General features: G+C 45.1%; 1 protein-coding gene across 1 annotated transcript in view; it reads left to right on the forward strand.

The window, feature by feature from the left end:
• LOC141076809 (uncharacterized) overlaps positions 1 to 25,739 on the forward strand; it is a 106,744-nt gene that overhangs the window by 12,377 nt on the left and 68,628 nt on the right. Inside the window, exons 4-6 of the mRNA XM_073564117.1 lie at positions 4,238 to 4,487; positions 10,378 to 11,391; positions 15,073 to 15,078. Of these exons, the coding sequence (XP_073420218.1) occupies positions 4,238 to 4,487; positions 10,378 to 11,391; positions 15,073 to 15,078 (1,270 nt within the window). The remainder of the gene's footprint in view (positions 1 to 4,237; positions 4,488 to 10,377; positions 11,392 to 15,072; positions 15,079 to 25,739) is intronic.

The following is a 25,739-nucleotide window of genomic DNA, read 5'->3' on the forward strand; positions in this document are numbered from 1 at the left end:
GGTTTTGGGGGACCTCCCCCACTTTTCTCGCCCCCAGCAATCCAGCCCCATTGCAGTACACTGTTCACAGGTTGGAAATGCGGATGACGTGGACCCGAATGGGCCCTGCATTCCCTGGCGAAGTGTCCCATGCGTCCACAGCTATGGCAGCTTAATCCCCCTCGCCCTGATGCTGGCCGTACTTGGGGTTTTTGGAGACCTCCCCCTCTTTGTAGAGTATGAAATCCTCGCAGTTCCTCCTCTCGCTGGACCATGGGTCTCGCTGGCCTCTGGGGAAGCCCCTGTTCCCGACTTGCCGGAGCTGTTCTCCCACACCGCCCTGGACGATTGGCAGACCAATCATCAGCCAATCTTGCAGCCTCCTCCAGACTCCGTGGTTTTCTATCCGCCACCCATTCCTTTATGTCACGTGGGAGCTTGGACATAAATTGCTCCCGCATGAATATATCCAAGACATGTTCAGCTTCCCGAGCTCCCAGTCCTTCAATCCACCGAGCACATGCTGTACGTAATGTGTTGGCAAACTCCCGGTGCGTATGTGCATTGGGCTTTTCAGTCTCCCGAAACTTCCTCCGGTAGGTTTCAGGTGTGACGGCATACCTCTCCAGTAATGCGCTGCGAATGGTAGCGTAACACCTCTGATCCCCAGAAGACAAGTTATTAAAAGCTTCTCTGGCTTTCCCGGTCAGGCCAACACTCAAAAATCTCGGCCAGTCCTCAATGGACACCTCATGAAGCAGGCAGAGGTTCTCAAATAATCGAAGATGGTCATCAATACCCGTGGTGTCTTCATTAAACTGTGGTATGTCCCGGTACCTCAAAGATGCAGGTCCCTCTCTCCCGTTATCCACTGTCATCTGCGCAGAGGGTGGTGGGGTTACGGCTACATGGACACCCAGATATTTGCTTATCAAAGCCGCCCGTTCTCTTTCTGTGGCCCACTCTCCTAGCGCAGCCAGCACCCGTCCCAACTCGGTCAATCGATCCTCTGCCATCGGAATGATTGCCCGCGGCTGTTGTCCGTCCACTGCGCTGTCCTCTTCTACATCTGGACTGATCTCCTGCTGTGGGTGTTCTCGATCCCACTCGTCCAATCGTTGTATTAGGGCCATCCGGTTGTCCGCCATCGACCACTCCAGCTCTCTCCCAGAGCACAGGGCTCTCAGCTGCTCCTACTTGAGTCTCTTGTAGATGGAGTCTGCCATCTCTTCTGCCAAGTCACCATCAGTAACTTTCTCTGTTACGCTGTTCAGAGATAGGTGATCCCACTGCTGCCACCACTTGTGAAGATCTAGAGTTGTGGGTGTTAGTAATCACCTAGGCAGGTTAACGATGCAACAAATTTTATTTGTATCCATACAAGCATTTCAGTAAGTCCAGGTAGATGACCCCAATGTAATGCCCCAGTCCACGGGATCAGCAACAAGTCAGTAAAAATAGTCCATGGGATAATTCCTAGGGGAATATAGATCTCACGACCGAAGCCCGAGAAAACTTAGTTCCAAGTCCGATCGTCCATTCATGGGTTCCAGGAGCGGCCTTAACTCTGCTCCTTTTGCTTCAGATGCCCAGACACAACTGCACTCCCCCATCAAGTCTCTCAACTCTACACCCAACCCCCTAACCAATGTACATTGAATTCACAGCCAGTGAAGTCTCCGGCCAGTCTGGAGTGGTGTGAACCCAAGTGGCCCCCCTGCCGAGAGAAAGAAAGGCACATATTCCCCCACCAGATAAGGTCATTGCATGTAAATACAACATAAATTGAGGTAACTAGTCATCTGTGCTGGGAAAGTATTTCAGTTCCTCACAGACCACAAGAAAGAGTCTTTTTCGAGCCCCCCAGAGTCAGTCATCCCAACCGCGAGGAAAGGGAAAGACGGGAAGATGGAGCTACGCTAAAGGGAGAGGCAGGAACATCCTGGTCCCCCAGCAGCAGCAGCAATCACAAGAAAAACAAAGACTCGACCCCGGTCGGGGAAGGCTTTCGAGGTTTGTTCCTGCTTGGCAGTTGATTTCCAACAGTCCCTGGGTCCTCAGTGTGATCAGAGAGGGTCTACTGCTAGAGCTCGAATCCTCCCCCCCGCGGGGTATAAGAGTTACCTCCCTACCACCTCGGGAGACTCCAGCACTAAAATCCGACATTCGGCTTCTACACTCAAATGCCATCTCTCGGGTCCCTGTGGAGGAACAAGGAAGGGGGCATTATTCCAGATTGTTCCTAGTAAAAAAGCCCACAGGGGAGGCAAGAATAGTAAATCTGAAAGGCCTCAACCGACACATTGCATACCGCAAATTCAAGATGGAGTCAGTAAAGACCGCCATTCCACTGATAGGGCCGTCGTACTTCATGGCAACCATAGATCTGAAGGATGCTTATTTCCACATCCCCATACATCCTTCCCACAGGAAGTATCAGGTTTGCGATTCGTCAGGGTCCGGAAGTCAAGCACTTTCAATACAATGTGCTTCCCTTCGGAATATCCTCTGCCCCTCGAGTGTTTTCCAAAATTATGACAGAAGCTGTGTCCTACATCAGAAGCCTGGGTATATCTATTGTACCTTACCTGGATGACCTACTGATAATAGGGTTCTCCTACAAGACCCTGGAAGACCAGGTAGCCCAGACTCTGGACATTCTCCAATCATTGGGGTGGATCCCAAATATAAAGAAATCACAAATTCAACCCTCTCAGGAGGTACAATTCTTGGGAATCCTACTAGATTCAAAGAATCAAATGTCCTTCCTACTGGAGGAACATCAGAGATCAGTAATGTCAAGAGTCTCAGATTTCAGGGGTCAGAGGTCCCCGACCCTCAGGTCAGCTATGTCCATACTAGAGTATATGACCTCCTGCATCCAGTAGGTGCCCTGGGCGCAGGCCCACTCCAGAACACTCCAGTCCCATATCTTAAGAAACTGGAACAGGGATCATACCTGCCTGAACAAAAGAGTCCAGACCCCAGGAATAGTGAGGGCTTCGCTAGCATGGTGGATGGACCGCAAAAACCTGTGCAGGGGAATTAACTGGTCCCAGATCCCCTTGGTTACAGTAACGACAGACGCCAGAAAAAAAGTCTGGGGAGCCGTAGTGTCTCGACAGCCATTCCAAGGGTTATGGAGCCAGAAAATGAGTGCAAGATCCTCAAACTTCAGGGAGCTGAAGGCAGTGGAGGAAGCTCTCCTGGCAGCAAGACACCTGGTCCAAGACCAACATATCAGAGTCTACTCGGACAACATAACAACAGTGGCACATCTCAGGCACCAGGGCGGCACAAGATCCAGCAACCTGGAGGGCCTCTCAGGCCGAATATTTTGCTGGGCCGAAAGACACCTCCGTTCACGGACAGCGGTCCACCTGAAGGGTACGGCCAATCTTCAGGTAGATTTCCTGAGCAGAAAACGCATCCAGCCCGGCGAGTGGACCCTGAATGGAAGAATCTTTCAAACACTAGTCAGCAGGTGGGGCCTCCTGGAGGTGGACCTACTAGCCTCAGGAGAGAATGCTCAAGTGAGGGACTACTTCTCCCTGAACCCCAGGGACAGATCCCTGGGAGTGGACGCCTTCGCCCACAGGTGGAGGTTCCATCTGGCATATGCCTTCCCGCCAGTTCCAATCCTTGCTGCAACCCTGAGGAAAATCCGGGAGGATCAGACCCCAACCATTCTAGTAACTCCGCTATGGCCAAAGAGCTGGTATTTGCTAATCACAGAACTACAGGTAGACGGGCCATTTATCCTACCCATAGAAGAAGACCTTCTCTTGCAGGGCCCTCTATATCACCCAAACCTCCGGGGAATGAGGTTAGCGGCCTGGTTTCTGAGGCCCAGATCTTGAGGGCCAAGGGGCTATCAGAGGCAGTAATTAAAACCCTCCAGAAATCTCGGAAGCCGGTCACCATTGCCATATATAATAAAATATGGAAAAAATTCTCCTCTTGGTGTCTGCCAGACCTTCCCGACCCAGAGAACCATAACATTTCCCGTATCCTGGATTTCTTACAGAGGGGGCTGGAACTAGGTCTAAAACCTAGCACACTGAAAGTATAGGTATCAGCATTAAGCTCTATGTTTGACTGTGACTTGGCTAACCACAGGTGGATAAGAAGATTCATGACATCTGCTGCTAGGCTACATCCAAAAAAACTAGTTTCTGTTCCGCCATGGGACTTGAATGTGGTGCTTATGGGACTCACTCAATCACCCTTTGAGCCTCTGTCATCCTGTACTTCTCAGCTCCTCACCTATAAAGTAGCCTTCCTTATAGCAATAACCTCAGCAAGGCGAGTAGGAGAGCTTCAAGCTCTCTCAGTCAAGGAACCCTACCTAACAGTTAGAGTCGATTCCATAGTTCTCTCTCTTGATCCATCTTTTCTACCAAAGGTTGTGTCTGACTTTCATAGGTCTCAGAATATAATTCTACCTTCATTCTGCCAAAACCCAGCAAACCCCAAAGAGGAGATGTTTCACACGCTGGATGTAAGACGTATAATTCTCCACTACTTGGAGTACACCAAACCATATAGAATCGACCACAACCTATTTATCCATACCTCTGGTCCAAACAGAGGAAAGAAGGTGGCAAAGAACACCATTGCCAATTGGATTCAAAAGGCTATCTCTGAAGCATACCTGGCGCAAAACATCACTCCCCCTGCAGGGATCAAAGCGCATTCAACACGATCTACCTCTACTTCATGGGCTGAGAGGGCAGGTGCATCTTCAGAGCAGATTTGTAAGGCAGCAACCTGGTCCTCCTTACATACTTTCACTAAACACTACAGGTTGGACCTTGTGTCCAACAGGGATCTAGTCTTTGGCCGAAAAGTTCTTCAGGCCGTTGTCCCCCCCCAGTGCAGTATAGGTTGTTATGCCTCCTATGCTGTCGTGGAAGGTTGCTAGAGAAAATGGAATTAGACTTACCGGTAATTTGGTTTCTAGAAACCTTCCACGACACCACTATTTCCCTCCCTGCATTCTTGGACAAATTCTGAGAATCTTAAGGTAACCGGTGCTATGGTAATCAGTTATAAGTCACTGGTGAGAGGGAGGTGGGTGGGACCTTTTCACCTCTCGCGCTTCCTGTCCCCCATTAGGGCGTGGAGACATCCTCCTATGCTGTCGTGGAAGGTTTCTAGAAACCGAATTACCGGTAAGTCTAATTCCATTTTCTCTTGTAATGAAAGAACCTTTGTGGTTTCCCACTCTCATGTTCATTCTTATTTTTATTCCGTGAAAAAATGCGGTTGGAGTCATAATCACCTTTGTCACGGATACATTTGTCCCTTTTGACCTGTCTCACATTCGCCTGAATGGTCATCAGTTTAGGGTCCTTTTCTTATTCAGGGATAACCACTGTGGATCCGTTAGTCTAGATTTGACCTCATCCTTGGTTTTTTTAATATCCCACTCCAATTGAGTGTCACTTTTCATATTAAACTCATAAACCAATTTCAGTAATTTTTCTGAACATTCCAAAAATATTTTTTGCCATTCAGCCAAAAATAACGGCTCCTCTCTGAAATGTGATGCTCTTTAAAAATCCTTACGCCTCACGGGACTCTGCCTGCTTCCACATAAGATTGAAGAGAATTGTGAGTCCAGAACAGTCTGACCTCTTTTTCTGTCAGATTGAACAATTTGCCGATGTTTTAAAGAAATAGAATAAAGCAGATTTTAACCCGGTGAGTGCCATCTGTATTTCTCTTTTCTTTTTTGGTGAAGCCACTTGAAATAATATCTTCCCCCTGCATCGGTGTTTCAGAGGTCTCCAGAATGGTTTGCATATTCCCCGCAGTTTTTATTGGTGAACAATTAGATATTTCTGTTGGTACTGTATGATTGCCAGACCCTCCCTCATTCCTATTGCTATTTTTCCTCTTATTACCTTCAGTGCTAGTCCCATCCTTCCCATTCCAGTTTGTATTAATCCATTTTGTATTTCTTTTACTCAGACCATTAATCAGTTTGCTCCTCTGTTCCTCAGAGTGAGCCCTTTGTTTTTCAGATGTTAAAATAGAAAAGGCTTCATCCTTCCTGGCATCTTTATAATTTTTCTCCTCCTTTTTTTCATAATTATTATTAATGCTTGATGATTGATTACCATTTCCCCCATCGGATATCATAAATTCACCAGTATCCACAGCCTCTGCTTTTTCATGACTATTCCCACTCGCTGAGTTCTCCTTCCTATCCCTCCATAGTTTGGCAGCTTTTCTCTTTATTAGATCTTCCTCAGATTTATTCAGTTTGGTTCTCAGTCCTACATCATAAGTCCTAAATTCCGATGACAAAGACAAAATCTCCAAATTTTCCCTCAGGTGTCTGGCACCCTCAAGTGCTATTTCTGCCAGGGAATCTCTCTTAGATATCAATCATTTAAGGAAACCCATAGAGCAGTTGAGGGAGAAAGTGTCCCATGGAATATTGATGAGGCTGAATGTCATAACCTGCAAAATGTATAATGATTGTTTAACGAATATTTTTTTCACAGTGTTTTTATTGGGGATGTAAGGGTTAACGCGCAATACCAGGGGGAGGTCACATAGGATTGTGGGTTGTTCCAACTAGGGCTACCTACAAAGGCTGTAATAATTGATGCTTCCTTCATTCCACCTGAGGAAGACGGCTGTGACCGTAGAAACGCGTTGTGGTTATTGGAGGAAGAATAAAAGCTGAGATTTTATGTCACCACCGGCCCCTGTCCAGTAGCCTTTATCTCTTACTTATAGAGGCTACTGCGCAGGCGCCGCCATCACCGGTGACATTGTGCTGGATGTAATTTTTTTCTAAGCCTCACAATAGCCACAATATTATAGGCATTATCAACAATAATATCAATGCTATTATATGCATTATGTAATAATGGGGGGCAGGTCAGTGAGGGGTCAGCGACCTGTCATAGGCCAATACAGATGAATATGTAATCAGAGCACCACATAAAGCCCCACCCACAGCCGAGCCCCGCCCCAGAGCACGAGAATCTCATTAACTGAAAACTACAAATACAGATTACACAACAACCACAAGACGGATTTCATCACCAGGTATCACTGTAATCGGTATAACGGTGCCGACCTGACAGTGTCTGTAGGTTACTGAGCACAATCCTGCTGACAGGTTCCCTTTAAGACATCTCAGCTCTGCACTATTATACACAGTTCTCTATAAATGTGTAATATTTCTTCTTGAAACTCATCTGACAGAAAATATTGGAGCTTACGATAGTTTAGATTGTGACGTCACCGAGCCCCATACTCTAATTACCCAGAGAGGTTTCACCACTAGCTGCTCATTTATTACTGATGGAGACTGTGGAGTTTGATCATTTCAGTAGATGTTATTGTCTATAGTCACAGTGTTTGATTACAGTAGTGTCTAAAATCCTCTGATTTAACCTCTTCCCGCAGCCAGTTTTGTGTTCCTAATCAGGCCCCATTATTAATATCTGACGTGTGTCACTTTATGTGGTGGTAAGTTTGGAATTCTTCACAAAGGATAATAGAAAACAGATGGATCTTACAAATTATTTTCCAGCTTCACACTATACCCTATATACGATTATACACTACTGTCTGGGCACATGGCAGTGTTCAGAAGGGAAGGAGCGCCATTTAGCTATTTGAATGCAGATCTAGCTGGAATAGTTTGCAGACACAATGTATTGGGAGCACTGTTCATGGTCACCTGGCAGCTCAAAAGATGTCCACCATGAACATGCTTGGCTCTATCTTCTCTGCTTTCCATATCCCAAGGATTGCCTTGCTCATCGCCGTTTAACACCCTCACATGGAATCTGGACTTACACAGGGACCCCTAGGCTTGGACCATGGTGTTACCTGCTATTCTGTGGTGTTAGATAGCAAGAAGAATAGTCAGGTAGCTGGGTCAGAACCAGAAGGACAGAATACAGAATCAGAAGACACAAGAGTAGTCAGTAAACGGGCCACGGTCACAGCAGGAAACAAATACACAAGCCGCAAGCTGAGCACAGAGGACTGAACCAGAGGAGAACAGCGCTGTATCTGGCAGATTCCGGCCATGTGCTTTGCGCTTTAGTAGGGTGTGGTACTCTCCAATTGGCTTAAGTAGGGAGAAGATTACTCCACCTGGACAGCAGGAACAGATCCCAGATGAGATTGGACACACCATATGCAGAAGCCCTACTAATATGACTAAATGACACAAAACCATAATAGTTGAAATCCCCATAAAGTGATTCCATTTTATAAATTATTTCACTGAGTGTTATAATCTATACACACGTGGTCAAAATTGTTGTTACCCCTTCTACAGATATTTTTTTTTTTAAAATAAAACTCATGAAATAGGCCTGGACAGAAATGATGGAACCCCTGAAAATAATGTGATAAAAGGGACATGTGAAATCGCGGTGTGTCCACTAATTAGCATCACAGGTGTTTACAATCTTGGAATCAGTGAGTGGCCTGTATAGAGGCTACAGATCCTCACTGTGCTGTGTGGTGACATGGTGTGTATCACACTCAACATGGACCAGAGGAAGCGAAGGAAAGAGTTGTCTCAGGAGATGAGAAAGAAAATTATAGACACCTGTTAAAGGTAAAAGTTATAAGACCATCTCCAAGCAGCTCGATGTTCTTGTGAGTATAGTTGCACATATTATTCAGGAATGTAAGCTCCATGGGACTGTAGCCAACCTCCCTGGAGGTGGCCGCAGGAGGAAAACTGATGACAAATCCAAGAGACGGATAATACGAATGGTAACAAAAGAGCCCAGAAAACTTCTAAACAGATTATAGGTGAACTTCAAGCTCCAGAAACATCAGTGTCAGATCGTACAATCCGTCGTTGTATGAGCCAAAGTAAACTTTATGGGAGACGACCAAGGAGGACACCATTATTGAAAATAATCACAAAAAAACCAGACTGGAATTTGACAAACTATATGTTGACAAGCCACAAAGCTTCTGGGAGAATGTCCTATGGACAGATGAGACAAAAATGGAACTTTTTGGCAAAGCACATCAGCTCTATGTTCTCAGATGGAAAAATGAAGCATATCACGAAAAGAACACTGTCCCTAATGTGAAACATGGAGGAGGTTCTGTTATGTTCCGTGAGTACTTTGCTGCATCTGGCACAGGGTGTCTAGAATGTGTGCAGGGAACAATGAAATCTCAAGACTATCAAGGGATTCTAGAGAGAAATGTGCTGCCCTGTATCAGAAAGCTTGGTCTCAGTCGCAGGTCATGGGTCTTGCAACAAGATAACAACACAAAATACACAGCTAAAAACATGCAAGAATGGCCTTGAGGAAATCATTGGACTATTCTGAAGTGGTCTTCTGTGAGCCCAGACCTAAATCCTATTGAGCATCTTTGGAAAGAGATGAAACATGCCGTCTGGAAAAGGCAACCTTCAAACACGAGACAACTGGAGCAGTTGCTCTTCAAGAGTGATCCAAAATACCTGTCGAGAGGTGCAGAAGTCTCCTTGACAGTTGCAGAAATCATTTGATTGCAGTGATTGCCTCAAAAGGTTGTGCAGCAAAATATTTCAGTTAAGGAACCATCATTTCTGCCCAGGCCTATTTCATGAGTTTTATTTTTTTTTAAATTCTGTGGAAGCATGGCCGAAAAGCAATGTCTGACTTTCATTTGTTAATTTTCATAGATTTTTTATTTATTACTTTTGACAGATTCAAGCTATTTCTGTGACCATTGTAGGTTTTTTTGTCATCAAACGACAAGTACCAACAACTTTGACCACATGTGTAGGAGGAGTGAATATTTTGACTCCACAGCCACTTCCCGGAAATTAACACGCAGTGGATGTTGGAAAGTGAAAATTACTCATTTGCCATTTTATTACCCAGCACATAGTGCCCAGATTGTTCTCCAGGAGACACCGCAAATTAAGTGGATTCTTCTCACTATAATATTGCTAAATACAGGGATCCTAAATGTTGTTTGCGCACACTGCAAGACTCCGAAGTGAGAGCGGATTTTGCTGGATTGGTTTATAGAAACTCTGTTGCTTTTCAACAGCCTTTGAGCCACTAATAGTGTGGGAACCTCTGTTTTTCCATTGACAGATGATGGACCTGAGTGGGGACTTGGTTTTTTGTAAGATGAGAATTGGTATTATTTTCGCCTACATAACATTGATTGTTCATTCTGCCTCCCAAATATTGAATAAAAAGAAACCAAACAGTTGAACACTGCACACTACTGGTTCATCCAACAAGGTTTTCTATTAGACGGTGAACTGTCATTGTCTTGATAAATAACGTTTTTTACATAGCTTGCCATTTTTATGAACAGTTTAAGTAGAAATTCAAAAATATAAAATTCGGATATTTTATTAAAAATAATAATTGTTTTTTATCTTAGCAGATGACTGTACCAGGAGATCAGAGGGACAGCTGACATCTTCAATTTTTAAATCTGATGATCTTGAGATCCTACAAGATACAACTGAAGTGAATGCCATTACTCCAGATATGCCATCATCCATTCACAGCAAAGATCTGTCATCTGATCCTATGAAACAGGTCCCATCTTCTGATTCATTACCGACTACTAAGGAAAATCAAAGTCACAAAAGAGGCATTAAAAAACAAACTGCTCCTAAAGGAAAGAAGCCATTTTCATGTTCAGAATGTGGGAAATATTTTACATGGAAATCACATTTTGTTACTCACCAGAGAACTCACACAGGGGAGAAGCCTTTTTCCTGTTCAGAATGTGGGAAATGTTTTGCACGTAAATCACATTTTGTTACTCACCATAAAACTCACACAGGGGAGAAGCCTTTTTCCTGTTCAGAATGTGGGAAATATTTTGCACGTAAATCAAATTTTGTTACTCACCAGAGAACTCACACAGGTGAGAAGCCTTTTTCATGTTCAGAATGTGGGAAATGTTTTAACCAGAGATCACATTTTGTTACTCATCAGAGAACTCACACAGGGGAGAAGCCTTTTTCCTGTTCAGAATGTGGGAAATGTTTTGCACGTAAATCAAATTTTGTTACTCACCAGAGAACTCACACAGGGGAGAAGCCTTTTTCCTGTTCAGAATGTGGGAAATGTTTTAATCAGAAATCAGAACTTGTTACTCACCATAGAACTCACACAGGTGAGAAGCCTTTTTCTTGTTCAGAATGTGGAAAATGTTTTGCTCAGAAAACAAGTTTTGTTTCCCACCGGAGAACTCATACAGGGGAGAAGCCTTTTTCCTGTTCAGAATGTGGGAAATGTTTTGCACATAAATCACATTGTGTTAAGCACAAGAGAATTCACACAGGAGTGAAACTTTTTTCCTGCTCAGAATGTGGGAAACGTTTTGCAAGTAAATCACATTTTGTTACTCACCATAGAACTCACACAGGGGAGAAGCCTTTTTCCTGTTCATAATGTGGGAAATGTTTTAACCAGAAATGGAATCTTAATAATAATCTTTCTTTTTATATAGCGATAACATATTCCGCAGCCGTTTACAGTTTGCACACATTATCATCGCTGTTCCCAATGGGGCTCACAATGTAAATTCCCTGTCAGTATGTCTTTGCAATGTGGGAGGAAACCCACGTAAACACGAGAACATACAAACTCCTTGCAGATGTTTTCCTTGGTGGGAATTAAACTCAGAACTACAGTGCTGCAAGGCTGCAGTGCTAACCATTGAGCCACCTCACCAGAGAACTCACACAAGAGAAGCCTTTTTCCTGTTCAAAATGTGGGAAATATTAACCAGAAAGTGCTTCTTGTTAGACATCAGAGCAGTCACACAGAAGAGAAGCCTTTTTCATTTTTTTTATGTGTTAAATATTTAGAGATGTCACATAGGGGAGAAGCCTTTTTTATGTTCATAATGTTGGAATAGTTTTAACCAAAATTGAATCTTCTTAAATGGGTTGTCTCTTGTCATTCCTCATGTTTGCTGACAAAAGGATAAAACTAAACTTTATCAATTCCAAATATACACTATACCCATAATTCACCCCCTGAAGGTTAGTCAGAAGGTGACTAATAGAAAAAACATGTACCCCACATCTCAGTATATAGGGTGAGGTGATGTATACACAATCTCCAAGCCTCTCATTTCTACGGGTTTCTTTGTCCTCACCAAAGGTGACTTATCAGGAGACATTTAATATTGATCTATATTCAAGCAAGACAAAAAAACTTAAATCATGTATCATGTTATTCAAATCAGAAAAATAGCCACATATTGTCAGATCCCAGACTTCAAACTATATACTTCGTATAGTTTTTACATTATGAGGGACTCAAATCTATCATTCTACAGAGAAACACCCTAGGGGTTTTTAGCCTTGGAAGAATACAGAACTGCTCCATTCACCATCGCTGAACAATGGACACGTTTGGAGAAGCCAGGTTGTGATCCTCCGATCAACTGGCCTTTTACCTTGTATGGACTGTATGGATTGTCATCTTCCTATGCTTGTCGTTACCTCCTCTCTGTGCGTGCCACAGGTGGGGTAGCGACCCTGGGAGCGAATCAGCGGAAGGGTGAGACTCTGTAATGTGCACTCTGTTGGGTATTTTGCTGTGACTGTTCTATGTGTTATCTGCCTGTTTTGTGGTAAAGCCTTCAATAAAGCATTGCCACACTGTTTTACCCTCACTGTGTGTTGTCTGAGTAGCGTTATGCCCATGTTAAAGGGAGAGCCGGCGTTCGGTGGGACGATCCCTGATCCATGTGGTTTCGGCCAGCGGACCGGGGTACGCGCTGACCACCCAATGTCTCCACAGGCATGCTTCTATAGTCTCAATGGGAGGCTAGAAGCTGCTATAACCCGATCTGAGCATTGCCTGTATGTAGCAGAGCCGATCACCTGCATGTAGCAGAGTTGCTTACTTGCTATGAGCGCCAACCACTGGGCAGCACTCATAGGATCCAGCAGTGACAACCAATGAGGTCTGCTGGAGACCTCTGGTTGTCATGTCAACCCATCGGTGACCCGCGATCACGTGACGGTCACTGAAGTGCGGGGTTTCTGACCTATCATGTGCGAGAAAAGATGTGGGCTCAGCGCCGGGGCTCACATCAAAAGGAGGGAGTCCGACATCAGCGTACATTTACACCCGATGTCAGAAAGGGGTTAAAGGGGATTGTCTTTACAGAGACAGAAGTGGTAATCAATCATGTATACATACAAATAATTACAAAAATACACAGCTTCTAATGTTAAATAGTATAGAGTTAAGACAAGAAAATATAATGTGTAAATCATGTGTAGATATAAAAATTCAGGCAAATGTCAAATGTTCAAAACCACAGCAAAAAGGCAGAGATGCCGACCTGCCCAGACCTCCAAACAAATGCACTGTCAGGGTGAGTGCGCCCATATAGTTAGGATGAGGGCAACACAGGTGCAAGAATACCGATGAGACAACCGCTCACAACCTACCAATGTATGGAGGGACGGTTACTTGGTATATTAATGCGCAATGAAGACTTGTATGCGGCGCTGTTCACACAATGGGAATGCACAGCATCCAGGCCAACAGCCTATTAGTTACACCCATACTATTAGATCAGGCGGGCTGCCTAGTGCCATCCAACTGCATCCAATGTGAACAGACACCACAGCTTACAAGACTGAATGGGCCCAACTGCACCCTAAAAAATAAAGTGCAAAAAACACATACAAAATAGATGTGTTAGTTAATATTTTGGGTAAAATACGTAAGCAAGTAACCCACGTCATGCGTTGGCCTAAAAAAGTGTCAAAGGACTCACAGAAATTGCTTCTACTTCCACCGCTGCTGCTGCTAATGTTTTGGCGTTGAAGAATTGACTGTCCAGAGGTTGGAAGTCTACAGCTGCGATGTGAACGGTGTGCTTCACTGCTGTCTTGGGGAAAAGCTCTCTTAAGGTTGTGTAAAAGCGTGTTTTGATGCTCCAGCATTCACTGTTCCCTTTCTAGGGCAGGAATGATCTGGCAAAATTTGGTTTTATAACGTGGATCTAATAAAGTGGCAACCCAGCAGTCAGCATTATTCCTAATCATAACTATACGGGGATCATGTTGCAGATAGTGCAGCAAGAAGGCACTCATATGTAGGGATCTACCATGAGGTCCAAGCCCATGCTGTGTTGGTGGCTGAGTAACAATGAGGCTCGTTTCCTCCGTCCCATCCCTCCAACCAACCACAAACAACAGAGAGGGGAGGATTATCCTCTTCATCTGACAGTTACTCGCCCATCACCTCTTTCTCCTCCATTTGTTCCTTGGATCTTGCCCCTTCAATAACAGCTTGTCTGTTATCACCAGCCTTCATCGATCACAGTACTCCACCCTCCCTTGGCACCCACCTGTGTGGCGACAGTCTTGAACTTAAAGACAATATTATCCCTTCTGCATCCTCCACTGCTTCCTCCTCTTCTAGGACCACCATCTCTTCCCGCTGGCTATTCAAAGTCTTCTCCAGCATATAGATGACCAGAATAGTGATGCTGATGATGGTGGCATCAGTGATAACCATCTCAGTAGCCATTTCAAAACAGCACAGAAGGGTGCAGAGGTCCTTAATCTGTGTGCACCCTGTAAATGTGACATGCGCCATGTCCATACTGTGTTGGCCCAGGCTATACGACATGACATACTGCATCAGGGCTTGTTGCTGCTGCCACAGTCACTGCAACCTTTGCAGGGTGGAATTCCACCGTGTATCAATGCAAGTCGATGAGGAGAGGGGTGCGAATGGCGGAAATGAGCACACAACTTGCGTGCTTTCTGGAGCATCTCACCCAGGCCAGGATAGTGGCTGAGAAAACACTGTACCACCAGGTTGAGGACATGAGCCATGCAAGGCACATGTGTGGACTTGCCGTAGGGCCGCCACCAGGTTTGCACCGTTATCACCTTCCCTGCATGCAGGTTCAGCAGAGACAGCAATTGATCAAACTGAGCCTGGAGAACTGTCCGCAACTCTTCAGCTGTATGACTGCGAACTCCAAGACATCCATTTTAAGACTGCCTGATTGCAGAGAGCCCTGGCTGAGCTGTACAGAGGTGGTGGGGGTTTTCTCCGCATTTGGAATGCGTGTCTCGTTAAGGCAGAGGTTGAGGGCACAGGTGGAGGCCCTAGAGGAGATAGAGGAGGCAGAAGCAGTGGAGGAAGTGTTAAATGTAGAGGTTTGTCCTGCAAGCCTTGGGGATTCCAAGACTTGTGGAGCAGCACCTGTCCCCACAGCCACCAGAGTCACCCAGTGCCCAGTCAGCGAGATGTAATGCCCTTGGCCATGCTTACTCGTCCAAGTGTCTGTGGTGAAATGCATTCTGGCAGGCAGCGATTTTGTCAAGGAACGGGTGATGTCTGAGATATGCTGGTGTAGCACAGGCACAGCTTTCTTAGAAAAGTAATAGCAACTGGGTAATTGGTAGTGGGGGACTGCAACGGCTATCCACTTTCAGAAAATGTCTGTATCTATTAGGCAGAAAGGCAGCATTTCCGTGGCCAACAAATTGGAGATAGTGGAGTTCATCCTCTTTGTTTCCTCCTACGCATGACAAAGCAATCTTTTACGTGACCACAACTGTGGAACCATGGGCTGGCTGCAGTGCTGAGAGAGGGTGAAGTACGGTGAACCGGACAAACTGCTGGACCATGAGAAAGTTGCAGGCGGAGATGTTACTGTGGATTGAGAAACTTGTGGTGTGATCGTTCTCTCTGATCAGTCAAAAAAAGCAGGCTTGTCCGGTTCCTTTACAGCTGAAGGCAGCATCTCCGTCAACTTGACTGGAGCAGGCAAAGTATACAAAGAAAGGTTGCACTCTATCATGCTAAAGCATGTCAATGTGGAATATGTCAAATTTCACATATTCCACATTGACATGCTTTAGCATGATAGAGTGCAACCTTTCTTTGTATATTGTATGTGAGGGTAGCTCCTCTTGGTATGCACCTATTCACATTGGTCTGGATGTGCCAGTCAGTTTTTTTGTCTTTTGTATGTTGGCTTACTGACCGAGCACTCCACCCTCCACCAGGTGGTGATTTTAATTACAGCAGGTCACTACTTACCCATAAATGCAGGCATTGCTGACAGAGGTGTCCACAATCACCCAGGAATTCAGACATCAGCCTTAGAGAGGTATTCACACAGGTTAGGGATAGGGATTAGTGAGTAGCTCCTAATACTCGGGTACTCGTAGCGAGTCCAATGTAAGTCTAATGGGCAGAGAATGTGTGTGACGGAGGTGGTCTGTGGGGCTGTATCTGTGTGCAGTGGTCTGTGGGGCTGTATCTGTGCAGTGGTCTGTGGGGCTGTATCTGTGTGCAGTGGTCTGTGGGGCTGTATCTGTGTGCAGTGGTCTGTGGGGCTGTATCTGTGTGCAGTGGTCTGTGGGGCTGTATCTGTGTGTAGTGGTCTGTGGGGCTGTATCTGTGTGTAGTGGTCTGTGGGGCTGTATCTGTGTGTAGTGGTCTGTGGGGCTGTATCTGTGTGCAGTGGTCTGTGGGGCTGTATCTGTGTGCAGTGGTCTGTGGGGCTGTATCTGTGTGTAGTGGTCTGTTGGGCTGTATCTGTGTGCAGTGGTCTGTGGGGCTGTATCTGTGCAGTGGTCTGTGGGGCTGTATCTGTGTGCAGTGGTCTGTGGGGCTGTGTATATGTGTGCAGTGATCTGTGGGGCTGTATCTGTGTGCAGTGGTCTGTGGGGCTGTATCTGTGTGCAGTGGTCTGTGGGGCTGTATCTGTGTGCAGTGGTCTGTGTGGCTGTGTGTATGTGTGCAGTGGTCTGTGGGGCTGTGTGTATGTGTGCGGGGCTGTCAAACTTTTTGCAATTAAAAATCTTTTTTTATATGTGCCTTAGGTTTTTTATCACCACAGCACTGAATGACAAGGTGGGATACAGCAGGCTTTATCACATTTACCTACTGCTATAATCTTATTTAGAATGCTATAGTTGTGCATGGAGCACTATAGAAGCAGCGCACAACACACTTGTAGGACATGTGCCTGCTGCCTTTGTCTGTGGACCTTAGTAATGGCCCCCAAAAAATAAAATATTCCGGAATGTAAATTTTACAGCCGCACTGGACACTATCTAGCTACACGATCTGACTGATATACAACGGCCTAACTAAATAGCTGAAATCTTGCTGTAAACAGTGGCAGCGTCAGGAGCAGCCTCTCTGGCGCTAAAACAAGATGTCCGCTATTTATATGGAGAGCGACATGTGATTTCAGCAGCCAATGACACAAGCCGTAGTGTCAGGACGTTGTGTTTCCTGCACCCTGATTGGCTGACTGTTGTGCTTACAAGAGCGCCACGCCTCTGAGCTCTGCACACCCCTCCCCTCATCAAACATGTGCCAAACACTCATGATACACCACCATTATTGTTACTAAAGTGCTGAAAATATTTTCCTGCACTTTGTACCGAATGTTACCGATTTTTCTTGATTTTTTTTTAAATTTTGCTCGGGTTTCCGATCACAGATCCGAATGCACCATATTTGTGCCGAATTTCTGTTTGGCAATCATTTTTCAGACAAATTTACTCATCACTAGTTGTTACCCACAGATTTTTAGACCGGCTTCACATCTATGTTACATAGAGTAAACCAACTTCTGGCCCTTGTCAGCTGTTATTCCAGCCCAGGATGCTCGGACTACATCCCACACAATTTTTTGGCATTTGTTGGCTTTGCCTCAGAAACGGCATTTTTGATGTCGCCCCACAAGTGTTCTATTGGATTGAGGTCCGGGGATCGGGCTGGCCTCTCCATAACGTCAATTATGTTGGATGGGATCCAAGATTTTGCTCGTTTACTGGGGTGTTTAGGGTCGTTGTCTTGGTGAAGCTCATTTCAAGGACATATCCTCTTCAGCGTAACGCAACGTGACCTCTTCAAGTATTGTAATATATACAAACTGGTGCATGATCCCTGGTGAGCGGTAAATAGGCCCGGCACCATAGTAAGAGACACATGCCCATATCATGATGCCGGCACCACCATGCGTCACTGTCTTCAGAGTGTACCGAGGCTAGAATGCAGAGTTTGGAGATGTCTGATGAACTGTCTGCGGCCTTGGATCCAAAAAGAACAATTCCACTTTCATCAGCCCATGAAATGTTTCTCCATTTCTCTTTAGGCCAGTTGATGTTTTCTTTGGCAAATTGTGTCCGCTTCCGTACATGTGTTTTATTAACAGTGGAATTTTGCGGGGACTTCTTGGTAAGAGATTACACACAAGCGTCTTCTGTCACAGTCCTCACAGGTAGCGTGAGACTATCTGTGATCATCCTGGAGCTGGTCATTGGCGGAGCCTTTGCCATTCTGGCTATTCTTCCATCCATTTGAATGGTCGTCTTCCGTTTTCTTCCATGTCGCTCTGGTTTGGCTTTCCATGGTAAAGCATTGGAGATCACTTTAGCTGAACAGCCGATCATTGTCTGCTCTTCTTTATAAGTTTTACCATCTCCAATCAACTTTTTAATCAAAGTACTCTGTTCTTCTGAACAATGTCTCGAGCGACCCATATTTCTCAGGGTTTCAAGGAGAAATGCATGTACAACATGTCCTGGCCTCACCCTTAGATAAGGGTCATCGGATTCCCACCTGTCTCTTCACAGAATGATTGCCCTCACTGATTGATCTCCACACCGCTATTATTGTGATCACCGCCTTTCAATCATTCTAATACACAGACTCAAAAACCTGCAGATCATGAATGCGGAGTCTGGTGGTTTTCTTAGAATCTACTGCACCAACTGGTAAATTGTGTGACACGTAATTTAATTTATACCAAAAACAGGGATTAATCGGGTTAGTCATACTGGACTGCTGTTATACTGAACCCTACTGTAGCTAGTGTAACACAAGAGAAGGTCGCCAGCGTCTGAGCAAACTGAACATTGGCAAATCCCCCGGCACAGATGGCATTCACCCATGGATATTGAGGGAATTGAGCTCAGCAACTGACAGATCTACTGTATCTCATCTTCTTAGGCCTCTTTCACACTTCCGTTTTTGACCATCAGTCAAAATACGCCAGGTTTTGAAAAAAACGGAGCCGCCATTTTTTTTGCGGATCCGTTTTTTTCCCCATTGAGTTGCATTACTGGCGGATCTTGACTGATGGCCATCCGTTGGATCCGTTTTTGTGAGGATCCGCCAAATTTTTTCATCCGCCGGCATGCCTGGACGGACCTTGCAACTTTTTTTTGTTGTTGGATCCGCATTTTCCAGTGCGCATGCCCGGAGAAAGGAAGTCAGGGAGAAAATTAACCCTGAAATCCTTTCTGGCGGAGGACAAAAATTCTCTCTCTCTCGGCCAGCGGTTCCTTTAAAATTCTTCATTCTGCGGATCCGTCAAAAAAACCATCCTGTGCCATCCGTTCACATCAGATAGGAACGGATCCGCTTTTCCGCCTTTTTGGCGGATTTTAACTGTAACAAAAAACTGAAGTGTGAAAGAGGCCTAAGCCTCACTTGTACTCGTATTTTCACTTTTTATTTTATTCTTATTTTTCATTCATTTTTGTTTTTTTCACATATTTTATTTTTTTCTCCTCATTATTTCTCCCTTTGTCCTGACACCCTTTCACACAGTGTCAGTATTTGTTCATTTACATATTATTTGCTAATATTTCCACAAGTCGTTACCATGATGTATGTGCACATTAATAACTTTTATTCACCGACTCTGGCACTCAGCACTTTGTACAATTTTATTTGCATATAATCCTTTTGATTGGCGCCTGGTAACAGCTTTCTTTCTGCTCCCTCCCCATTCCTTCAAGTCTGTTTTTTTCTTACAATGTGATTCCATGACTTTTATGCCAGAACAATCTCCTTATACATGGCTGTTTCCAGCTGAATTCTTAAAAATGGCCACCAATGTGCGCCTGCACCCTGCGCTCCTGTTCCTTTCTGCACTGTCAGGTCATCTGTTATGTGACTCATGCGTGTCTATGGTGTCACTGGGTTTGATTTACCCGACACGCACGCCGCTATGATGGTGGTGGGCAGAAGCAAATCATAATGACGTGGACAAGAGTAACCATGCTCCACTGTAATTGGCAGATGAGATTATCATATAAATAGCTAATGGGGCAGGACTCCAATGGCAATTCCTCTTGAGAAAGCTGATACGCTAAACGTGCGTCGGGGGAGCGTGGTAGGTTCATCTTATCCTCCCTTACTTTGGGTCAGCATTGCAACATTATTGAACTGGACATGTCCACATTGGTTATGGCTAGTGATGGGCGAGCACTAAAATACTCGGGTGCTGGTTGCTCGGGTCGAGCAAATTGGAATACTCGGGTACTCGGACAGAACAACGAGCCCAATGTCTATGGGAGACCCGAGCATTTTTACCGCGATCCCCCGGGGGTCCTTTTAAGGTCTAAAAACATCTGAAAATTATTGAAACACTGCTCAAATGACACGGGAACATCATGGGGAAGACCCCTGGAAGCATCTGTCACTCCTAGGTCACAGCTGTAAACAATGTTCTCAGAGTTTCATACCATTTTTACAGGTTCACCAATAAACGTACAAAAACGAAACCAAAATGGATTTTGCTGGGAAATATGTTAAGGTGCATCCTTTCCAGGTTAATGACTTGTATATAAGATAAAATAATTAACCCCAGACCAATATCTTCCTCTGCCACTTGGGCTATGTTCAGACGCAGCATTTTTGAAGCGTTTTTCAACTTTAACATTGCTTTCAACCAATACAAATGCATTCACTGGGAAATGTCATTGGAACATTTACCAACCCTAGCTGGCCATGGGGGGGTAGTACCGGATGTATTATTAGGAATGTTACTGGCCCGGCCCATCTCCCTACAATGGCATACAGAAGATTACAACACCATGGAGACGTCACAGTGGGATGATTTATGAAACCTGCTATATATGTTATTTCTCACTCTAGGAGGACTGTTGTTTCTGTTATAGAGTGTTCTCTTTGCTGGTTGCATGGCTCTCCTGGTATATTCCCAGCGAGCTCCCACCACCGATTTGTAAAGTTAACTATGTTGTTTACTTTTTTATTGTTCTCTGTTACCTCTATCCTCTTGTGTTTCCCCCTTCTTAGATCAAACACCAATGGATACGGAACCCACCTTTAATACTTCTGATGAAACTGCAGAGGCGGTGAAACGCGCGTCGGGGTGTGTTCACAGGTCCCCTCCACCTGGGTGGCAGCATGATTACAGGTACACTGGTATTTCTCTATATGGCGATTTTTGTGTGTGCCTTTTTCTTATAGCAAATCTGCTGCATCTTGTAGGTCATTTTTAGGCTGCATATTCAGCATAACAATATATAATAGACCTATGCTGCGCCCTATTTAGGTGCTGGGTATCGTCATACAGTTTGTCTCTTATCCACTAACCATAAGTTTGCTGATATTAGGGTGAGGTATTTTTCTCCCCTTATATACTCTGTACTGTACTATTAAAATATGGTGTTGTATGATATATACTTTTTAATCATGGTGCAATAAAATTTGTTATATATTGGGATCATGTTCCTTCGTTTTTCTCTTTTTGGTATAGTTTAATACTTGTTCATGCCTGCGGCTTCCTGGGACTGAAAGGGATGGTCACACCTTAATACTACACTCCGCACTGACCTCGCCCTGGGACCCAGGATAAGTATACCTCAGACACCAGATTCTGACACCATTTACTCCTCACCGCACTTTTGATTCTTGCCATGGAACGTGGCGGGCCTTAACACCACCCTTAAATGCAAAACAGTTTTAATACACATAAAATGATTCCGACCAGATGTGATTTTTCTTCAGGAGACGCACTATTGCCACAATCTTATCGCCAACTCTCACTCCTCAACCACGACTATAAACTCTTGGCGAGGATCCTGGTGAACTGACTGCAGATGCTGCTACCTGGCCTCCTATGTGAGGCTCAAACAGGATTTAGCCAGGGACTGAGCAGTGTGGCAAATATTCGCATGGCGGTCGCAGCCACGGTCCTGGCTCAAGATACATTGTGGCCACCTGCAATGCTGATGAGTCTCGATGCCGAAAAGGCCTTTGACAAAGTGTCATGGCCTCTTCTATACAGAGTCCTGGATAGGGAAAATCTCAGCCCGAAGTTCTTACAATATGTTCACTACCTCCATGCAAACCTTATACTCAGGTGTCAGTCAATGGATACGATGCGCCATCAATTGATCTTTTTCAGTGAGTTAAACAAGGATAAAATTTTGGAAAATTGATGTCATATCTTGGAATATTTTGAAGTACTCGCTCGTTAGATCGTCGGGGCGGGGGACTTATTATTTTTCATCCCTCTAATTGTTTGCTGTATTTCTGTTTGGAATATTGGTTGATTCAACATGTGTAATTCGTCTTACGGTATTTTAGTAAGTTTTACGCTCTTTAAGAACTGATTTATTAGTTGGGGGTGGGGTTGTGGAATTGCGGTATTTTCCTGCAGATTACAGAGGGAGGAATAGTATTCTGAGAAGATTTTAGCAATTTAGGGTTATATATATTTTTTGGTCGCCCTGTATGTGGGACAATCTTTGGTCATTTTGGCTGTGATTTTGTTGGCTAAAATTTTGCCCGTTTGTTCCCCTGCCAGTAATATTTGGCTTTACTTTTCCGTAGATTGTGCTCGTATTTGTGTTGGAGCAGTTGGTATAGTTCATACCTTAGTTTCTGTAATGTTTGGAGGATTGTGTTTGTGGGGCTACGTTTGTGTGCCTCTTCTAGGGCGGCTATGTTTTGATTAATTTCCTCTATTTGGTGTAGTGTTGCTTTTTTATTCTGGGATGCTATTTTACCCCGGATGTCGGCCTTGTGGGTGCACCATACTGTAGATACGGACACATCAGGTGTGATATTAATTGTGAAATATTATGATAATGCTTCCTGAAATTGGGGCCTAATTTTATGGGATGTGATTCGGTAGTTATTTACTCTCCATGGGGAATATGTCGGATAGTTGTGTCCCTCTGTAATTTGGCAGGAGACCGGGGCATGGTCCGACCAGGTGATGTTCCCTATCGTGGCCTTTTGGACGTCCTGTAATAACCATTTATCTGTCACCATTAGGTCAATTCTGGAGTCGCCTCTATGGGAGTGTGAGTAGATGGTGTAATCCTGCTCGGAGGCGTGTAGAACCCGCCAGACATCATAGCGTTCTTCTGCTAGGAGGGTCTGAGAGAGTGATCGGGTATTTTCTTTCTTTTGAGGGGACACCGATTTGTCAATGTTAGGACATCGGGTGATGGTAAAGTCCCCGCAGACTAACAGGGCGCCTTTTTAACCTTTGCTACTACCGCCAGGGTGTCTTTAAGAAATGAGATCTGCTTGGAGTTAGGGGCGTAAATAGAGACAATTGTATAGGTCTTGTTATTTATGGTGCAGACTAGGATGACGTATCTGCCCTCGTCGCCCACTACGCTGGTGATTAGCAGGAAGGTGACGGTGTTCTTTATCGCGATTACTACTCCTCTTTTTTTGTCAATTGCATGGGAATGAAAGACATTTGGGAAATTTCTATTCTGCAGTCTGGGGGCGTCAGTGCTATATAGGTGTGTGTCCTGAATGCACAATACATCTGCTTTTAGGGATTTGGCCTCTTTCCACAGAAGGGATCTTCTCAATGGACTATTCAGTCCCTTTACATTAATGCTAGAAATGTGAAGAACCATGTACAGATTACAAATACAATCTATGTGTCACCACTAGACAATTAGGAAAAAATGGGGGAATAACAATTTTTTTTTTTTAATTTTGTGAAAAAACTGTAACAGTTTCAAAAATAGAGTTTGGTTCTAAGTGAATCTCCAGGATATGCTCCTCTATCCAGTATATAGTGGGGGAATTGGGGGCTGATATACTCCTCTATCCAGTATATAGTGGGGGGAATTGGGGGCTGATATGCTCCTCTATCCAGTATATAGTGGGGGCATTGGGGGCTGATATGCTCCTCTATCCAGTATATAGTGGGGGGTATTGGGGGCTGATATGCTCCGCTATCCAGTATATAGTGGGGGCATTGGGGGCTGATATGCTCCGCTATCCAGTATATAGTGGGGGCATTGGGGGCTGATATGCTCCTCTATCCAGTATATAGTGGGGGCATTGGGGGCTGATATGCTCCTCTATCCAGTATATAGTGGGGGGTATTGGGGGCTGATATGCTCCGCTATCCAGTATATAGTGGGGGGTATTGGGGGCTGATATGCTCCGCTATCCAGTATATAGTGGGGGCATTGGGGGCTGATATGCTCCTCTATCCAGTATATAGTGGGGGGCATTGGGGGCTGATATGCTCCGCTATCCAGTATATAGTGGGGGCATTGGGGGCTGATATGCTTCTCTATCCAGTATATAGTGGGGGGTATTGGGGGCTGATATGCTCCTCTATCCAGTATATAGTGGGGGTATTGGGGGCTGATATGCTCCTCTATCCAGTATATAGTGGGGGCATTGGGGGCTGATATGCTTCTCTATCCAGTATATAGTGGGGGGTATTGGGGGCTGATATGCTCCGCTATCCAGTATATAGTGGGGGGTATTGGGGGCTGATATGCTCCGCTATCCAGTATATAGTGGGGGTATTGGGGGCTGATATGCTCCTCTATCCAGTATATAGTGGGGGGCATTGGGGGCTGATATGCTCCTCTATCCAGTATATAGTGGGGGCATTGGGGGCTGATATGCTTCTCTATCCAGTATATAGTGGGGGGTATTGGGGGCTGATATGCTCCTCTATCCAGTATATAGTGGGGGTATTGGGGGCTGATATGCTCCTCTATCCAGTATATAGTGGGGGCATTGGGGGCTGATATGCTTCTCTATCCAGTATATAGTGGGGGTATTGGGGGCTGATATGCTCCTCTATCCAGTATATAGTGGGGGCATTGGGGGCTGATATGCTTCTCTATCCAGTATATAGTGGGGGGTATTGGGGGCTGATATGCTTCTCTATCCAGTATATAGTGGGGGCATTGGGGGCTGATATGCTCCGCTATCCAGTATATAGTGGGGGCATTGGGGGCTGATATGTTCCTCTATCCAGTATATAGTGGGGGCATTGGGGGCTGATATGCTTCTCTATCCAGTATATAGTGGGGGCATTGGGGGCTGATATGCTTCTCTATCCAGTATATAGTGGGGGGTATTGGGGGCTGATATGCTTCTCTATCCAGTATATAGTGGGGGGTATTGGGGGCTGATATGCTTCTCTATCCAGTATATAGTGGGGGCATTGGGGGCTGATATGCTCCGCTATCCAGTATATAGTGGGGGCATTGGGGGCTGATATGTTCCTCTATCCAGTATATAGTGGGGGGTATTGGGGGCTGATATGCTTCTCTATCCAGTATATAGTGGGGGCATTGGGGGCTGATATGCTCCGCTATCCAGTATATAGTGGGGGCATTGGGGGCTGATATGCTTCTCTATCCAGTATATAGTGGGGGCATTGGGGGCTGATATGCTTCTCTATCCAGTATATAGTGGGGGGTATTGGGGGCTGATATGCTTCTCTATCCAGTATATAGTGGGGGTATTGGGGGCTGATATGCTCCTCTATCCAGTATATAGTGGGGGGCATTGGGGGCTGATATGCTCCGCTATCCAGTATATAGTGGGGGCATTGGGGGCTGATATGCTTCTCTATCCAGTATATAGTGGGGGGTATTGGGGGCTGATATGCTCCTCTATCCAGTATATAGTGGGGGTATTGGGGGCTGATATGCTCCTCTATCCAGTATATAGTGGGGG

The sequence above is a fragment of the Dendrobates tinctorius genome, unplaced genomic scaffold (genome assembly GCF_039654945.1).
Source record: "Dendrobates tinctorius isolate UK_male_01 unplaced genomic scaffold, ASM3965494v1 ptg000430l, whole genome shotgun sequence".
NCBI lineage: Eukaryota > Metazoa > Chordata > Amphibia > Anura > Dendrobatidae > Dendrobates > Dendrobates tinctorius.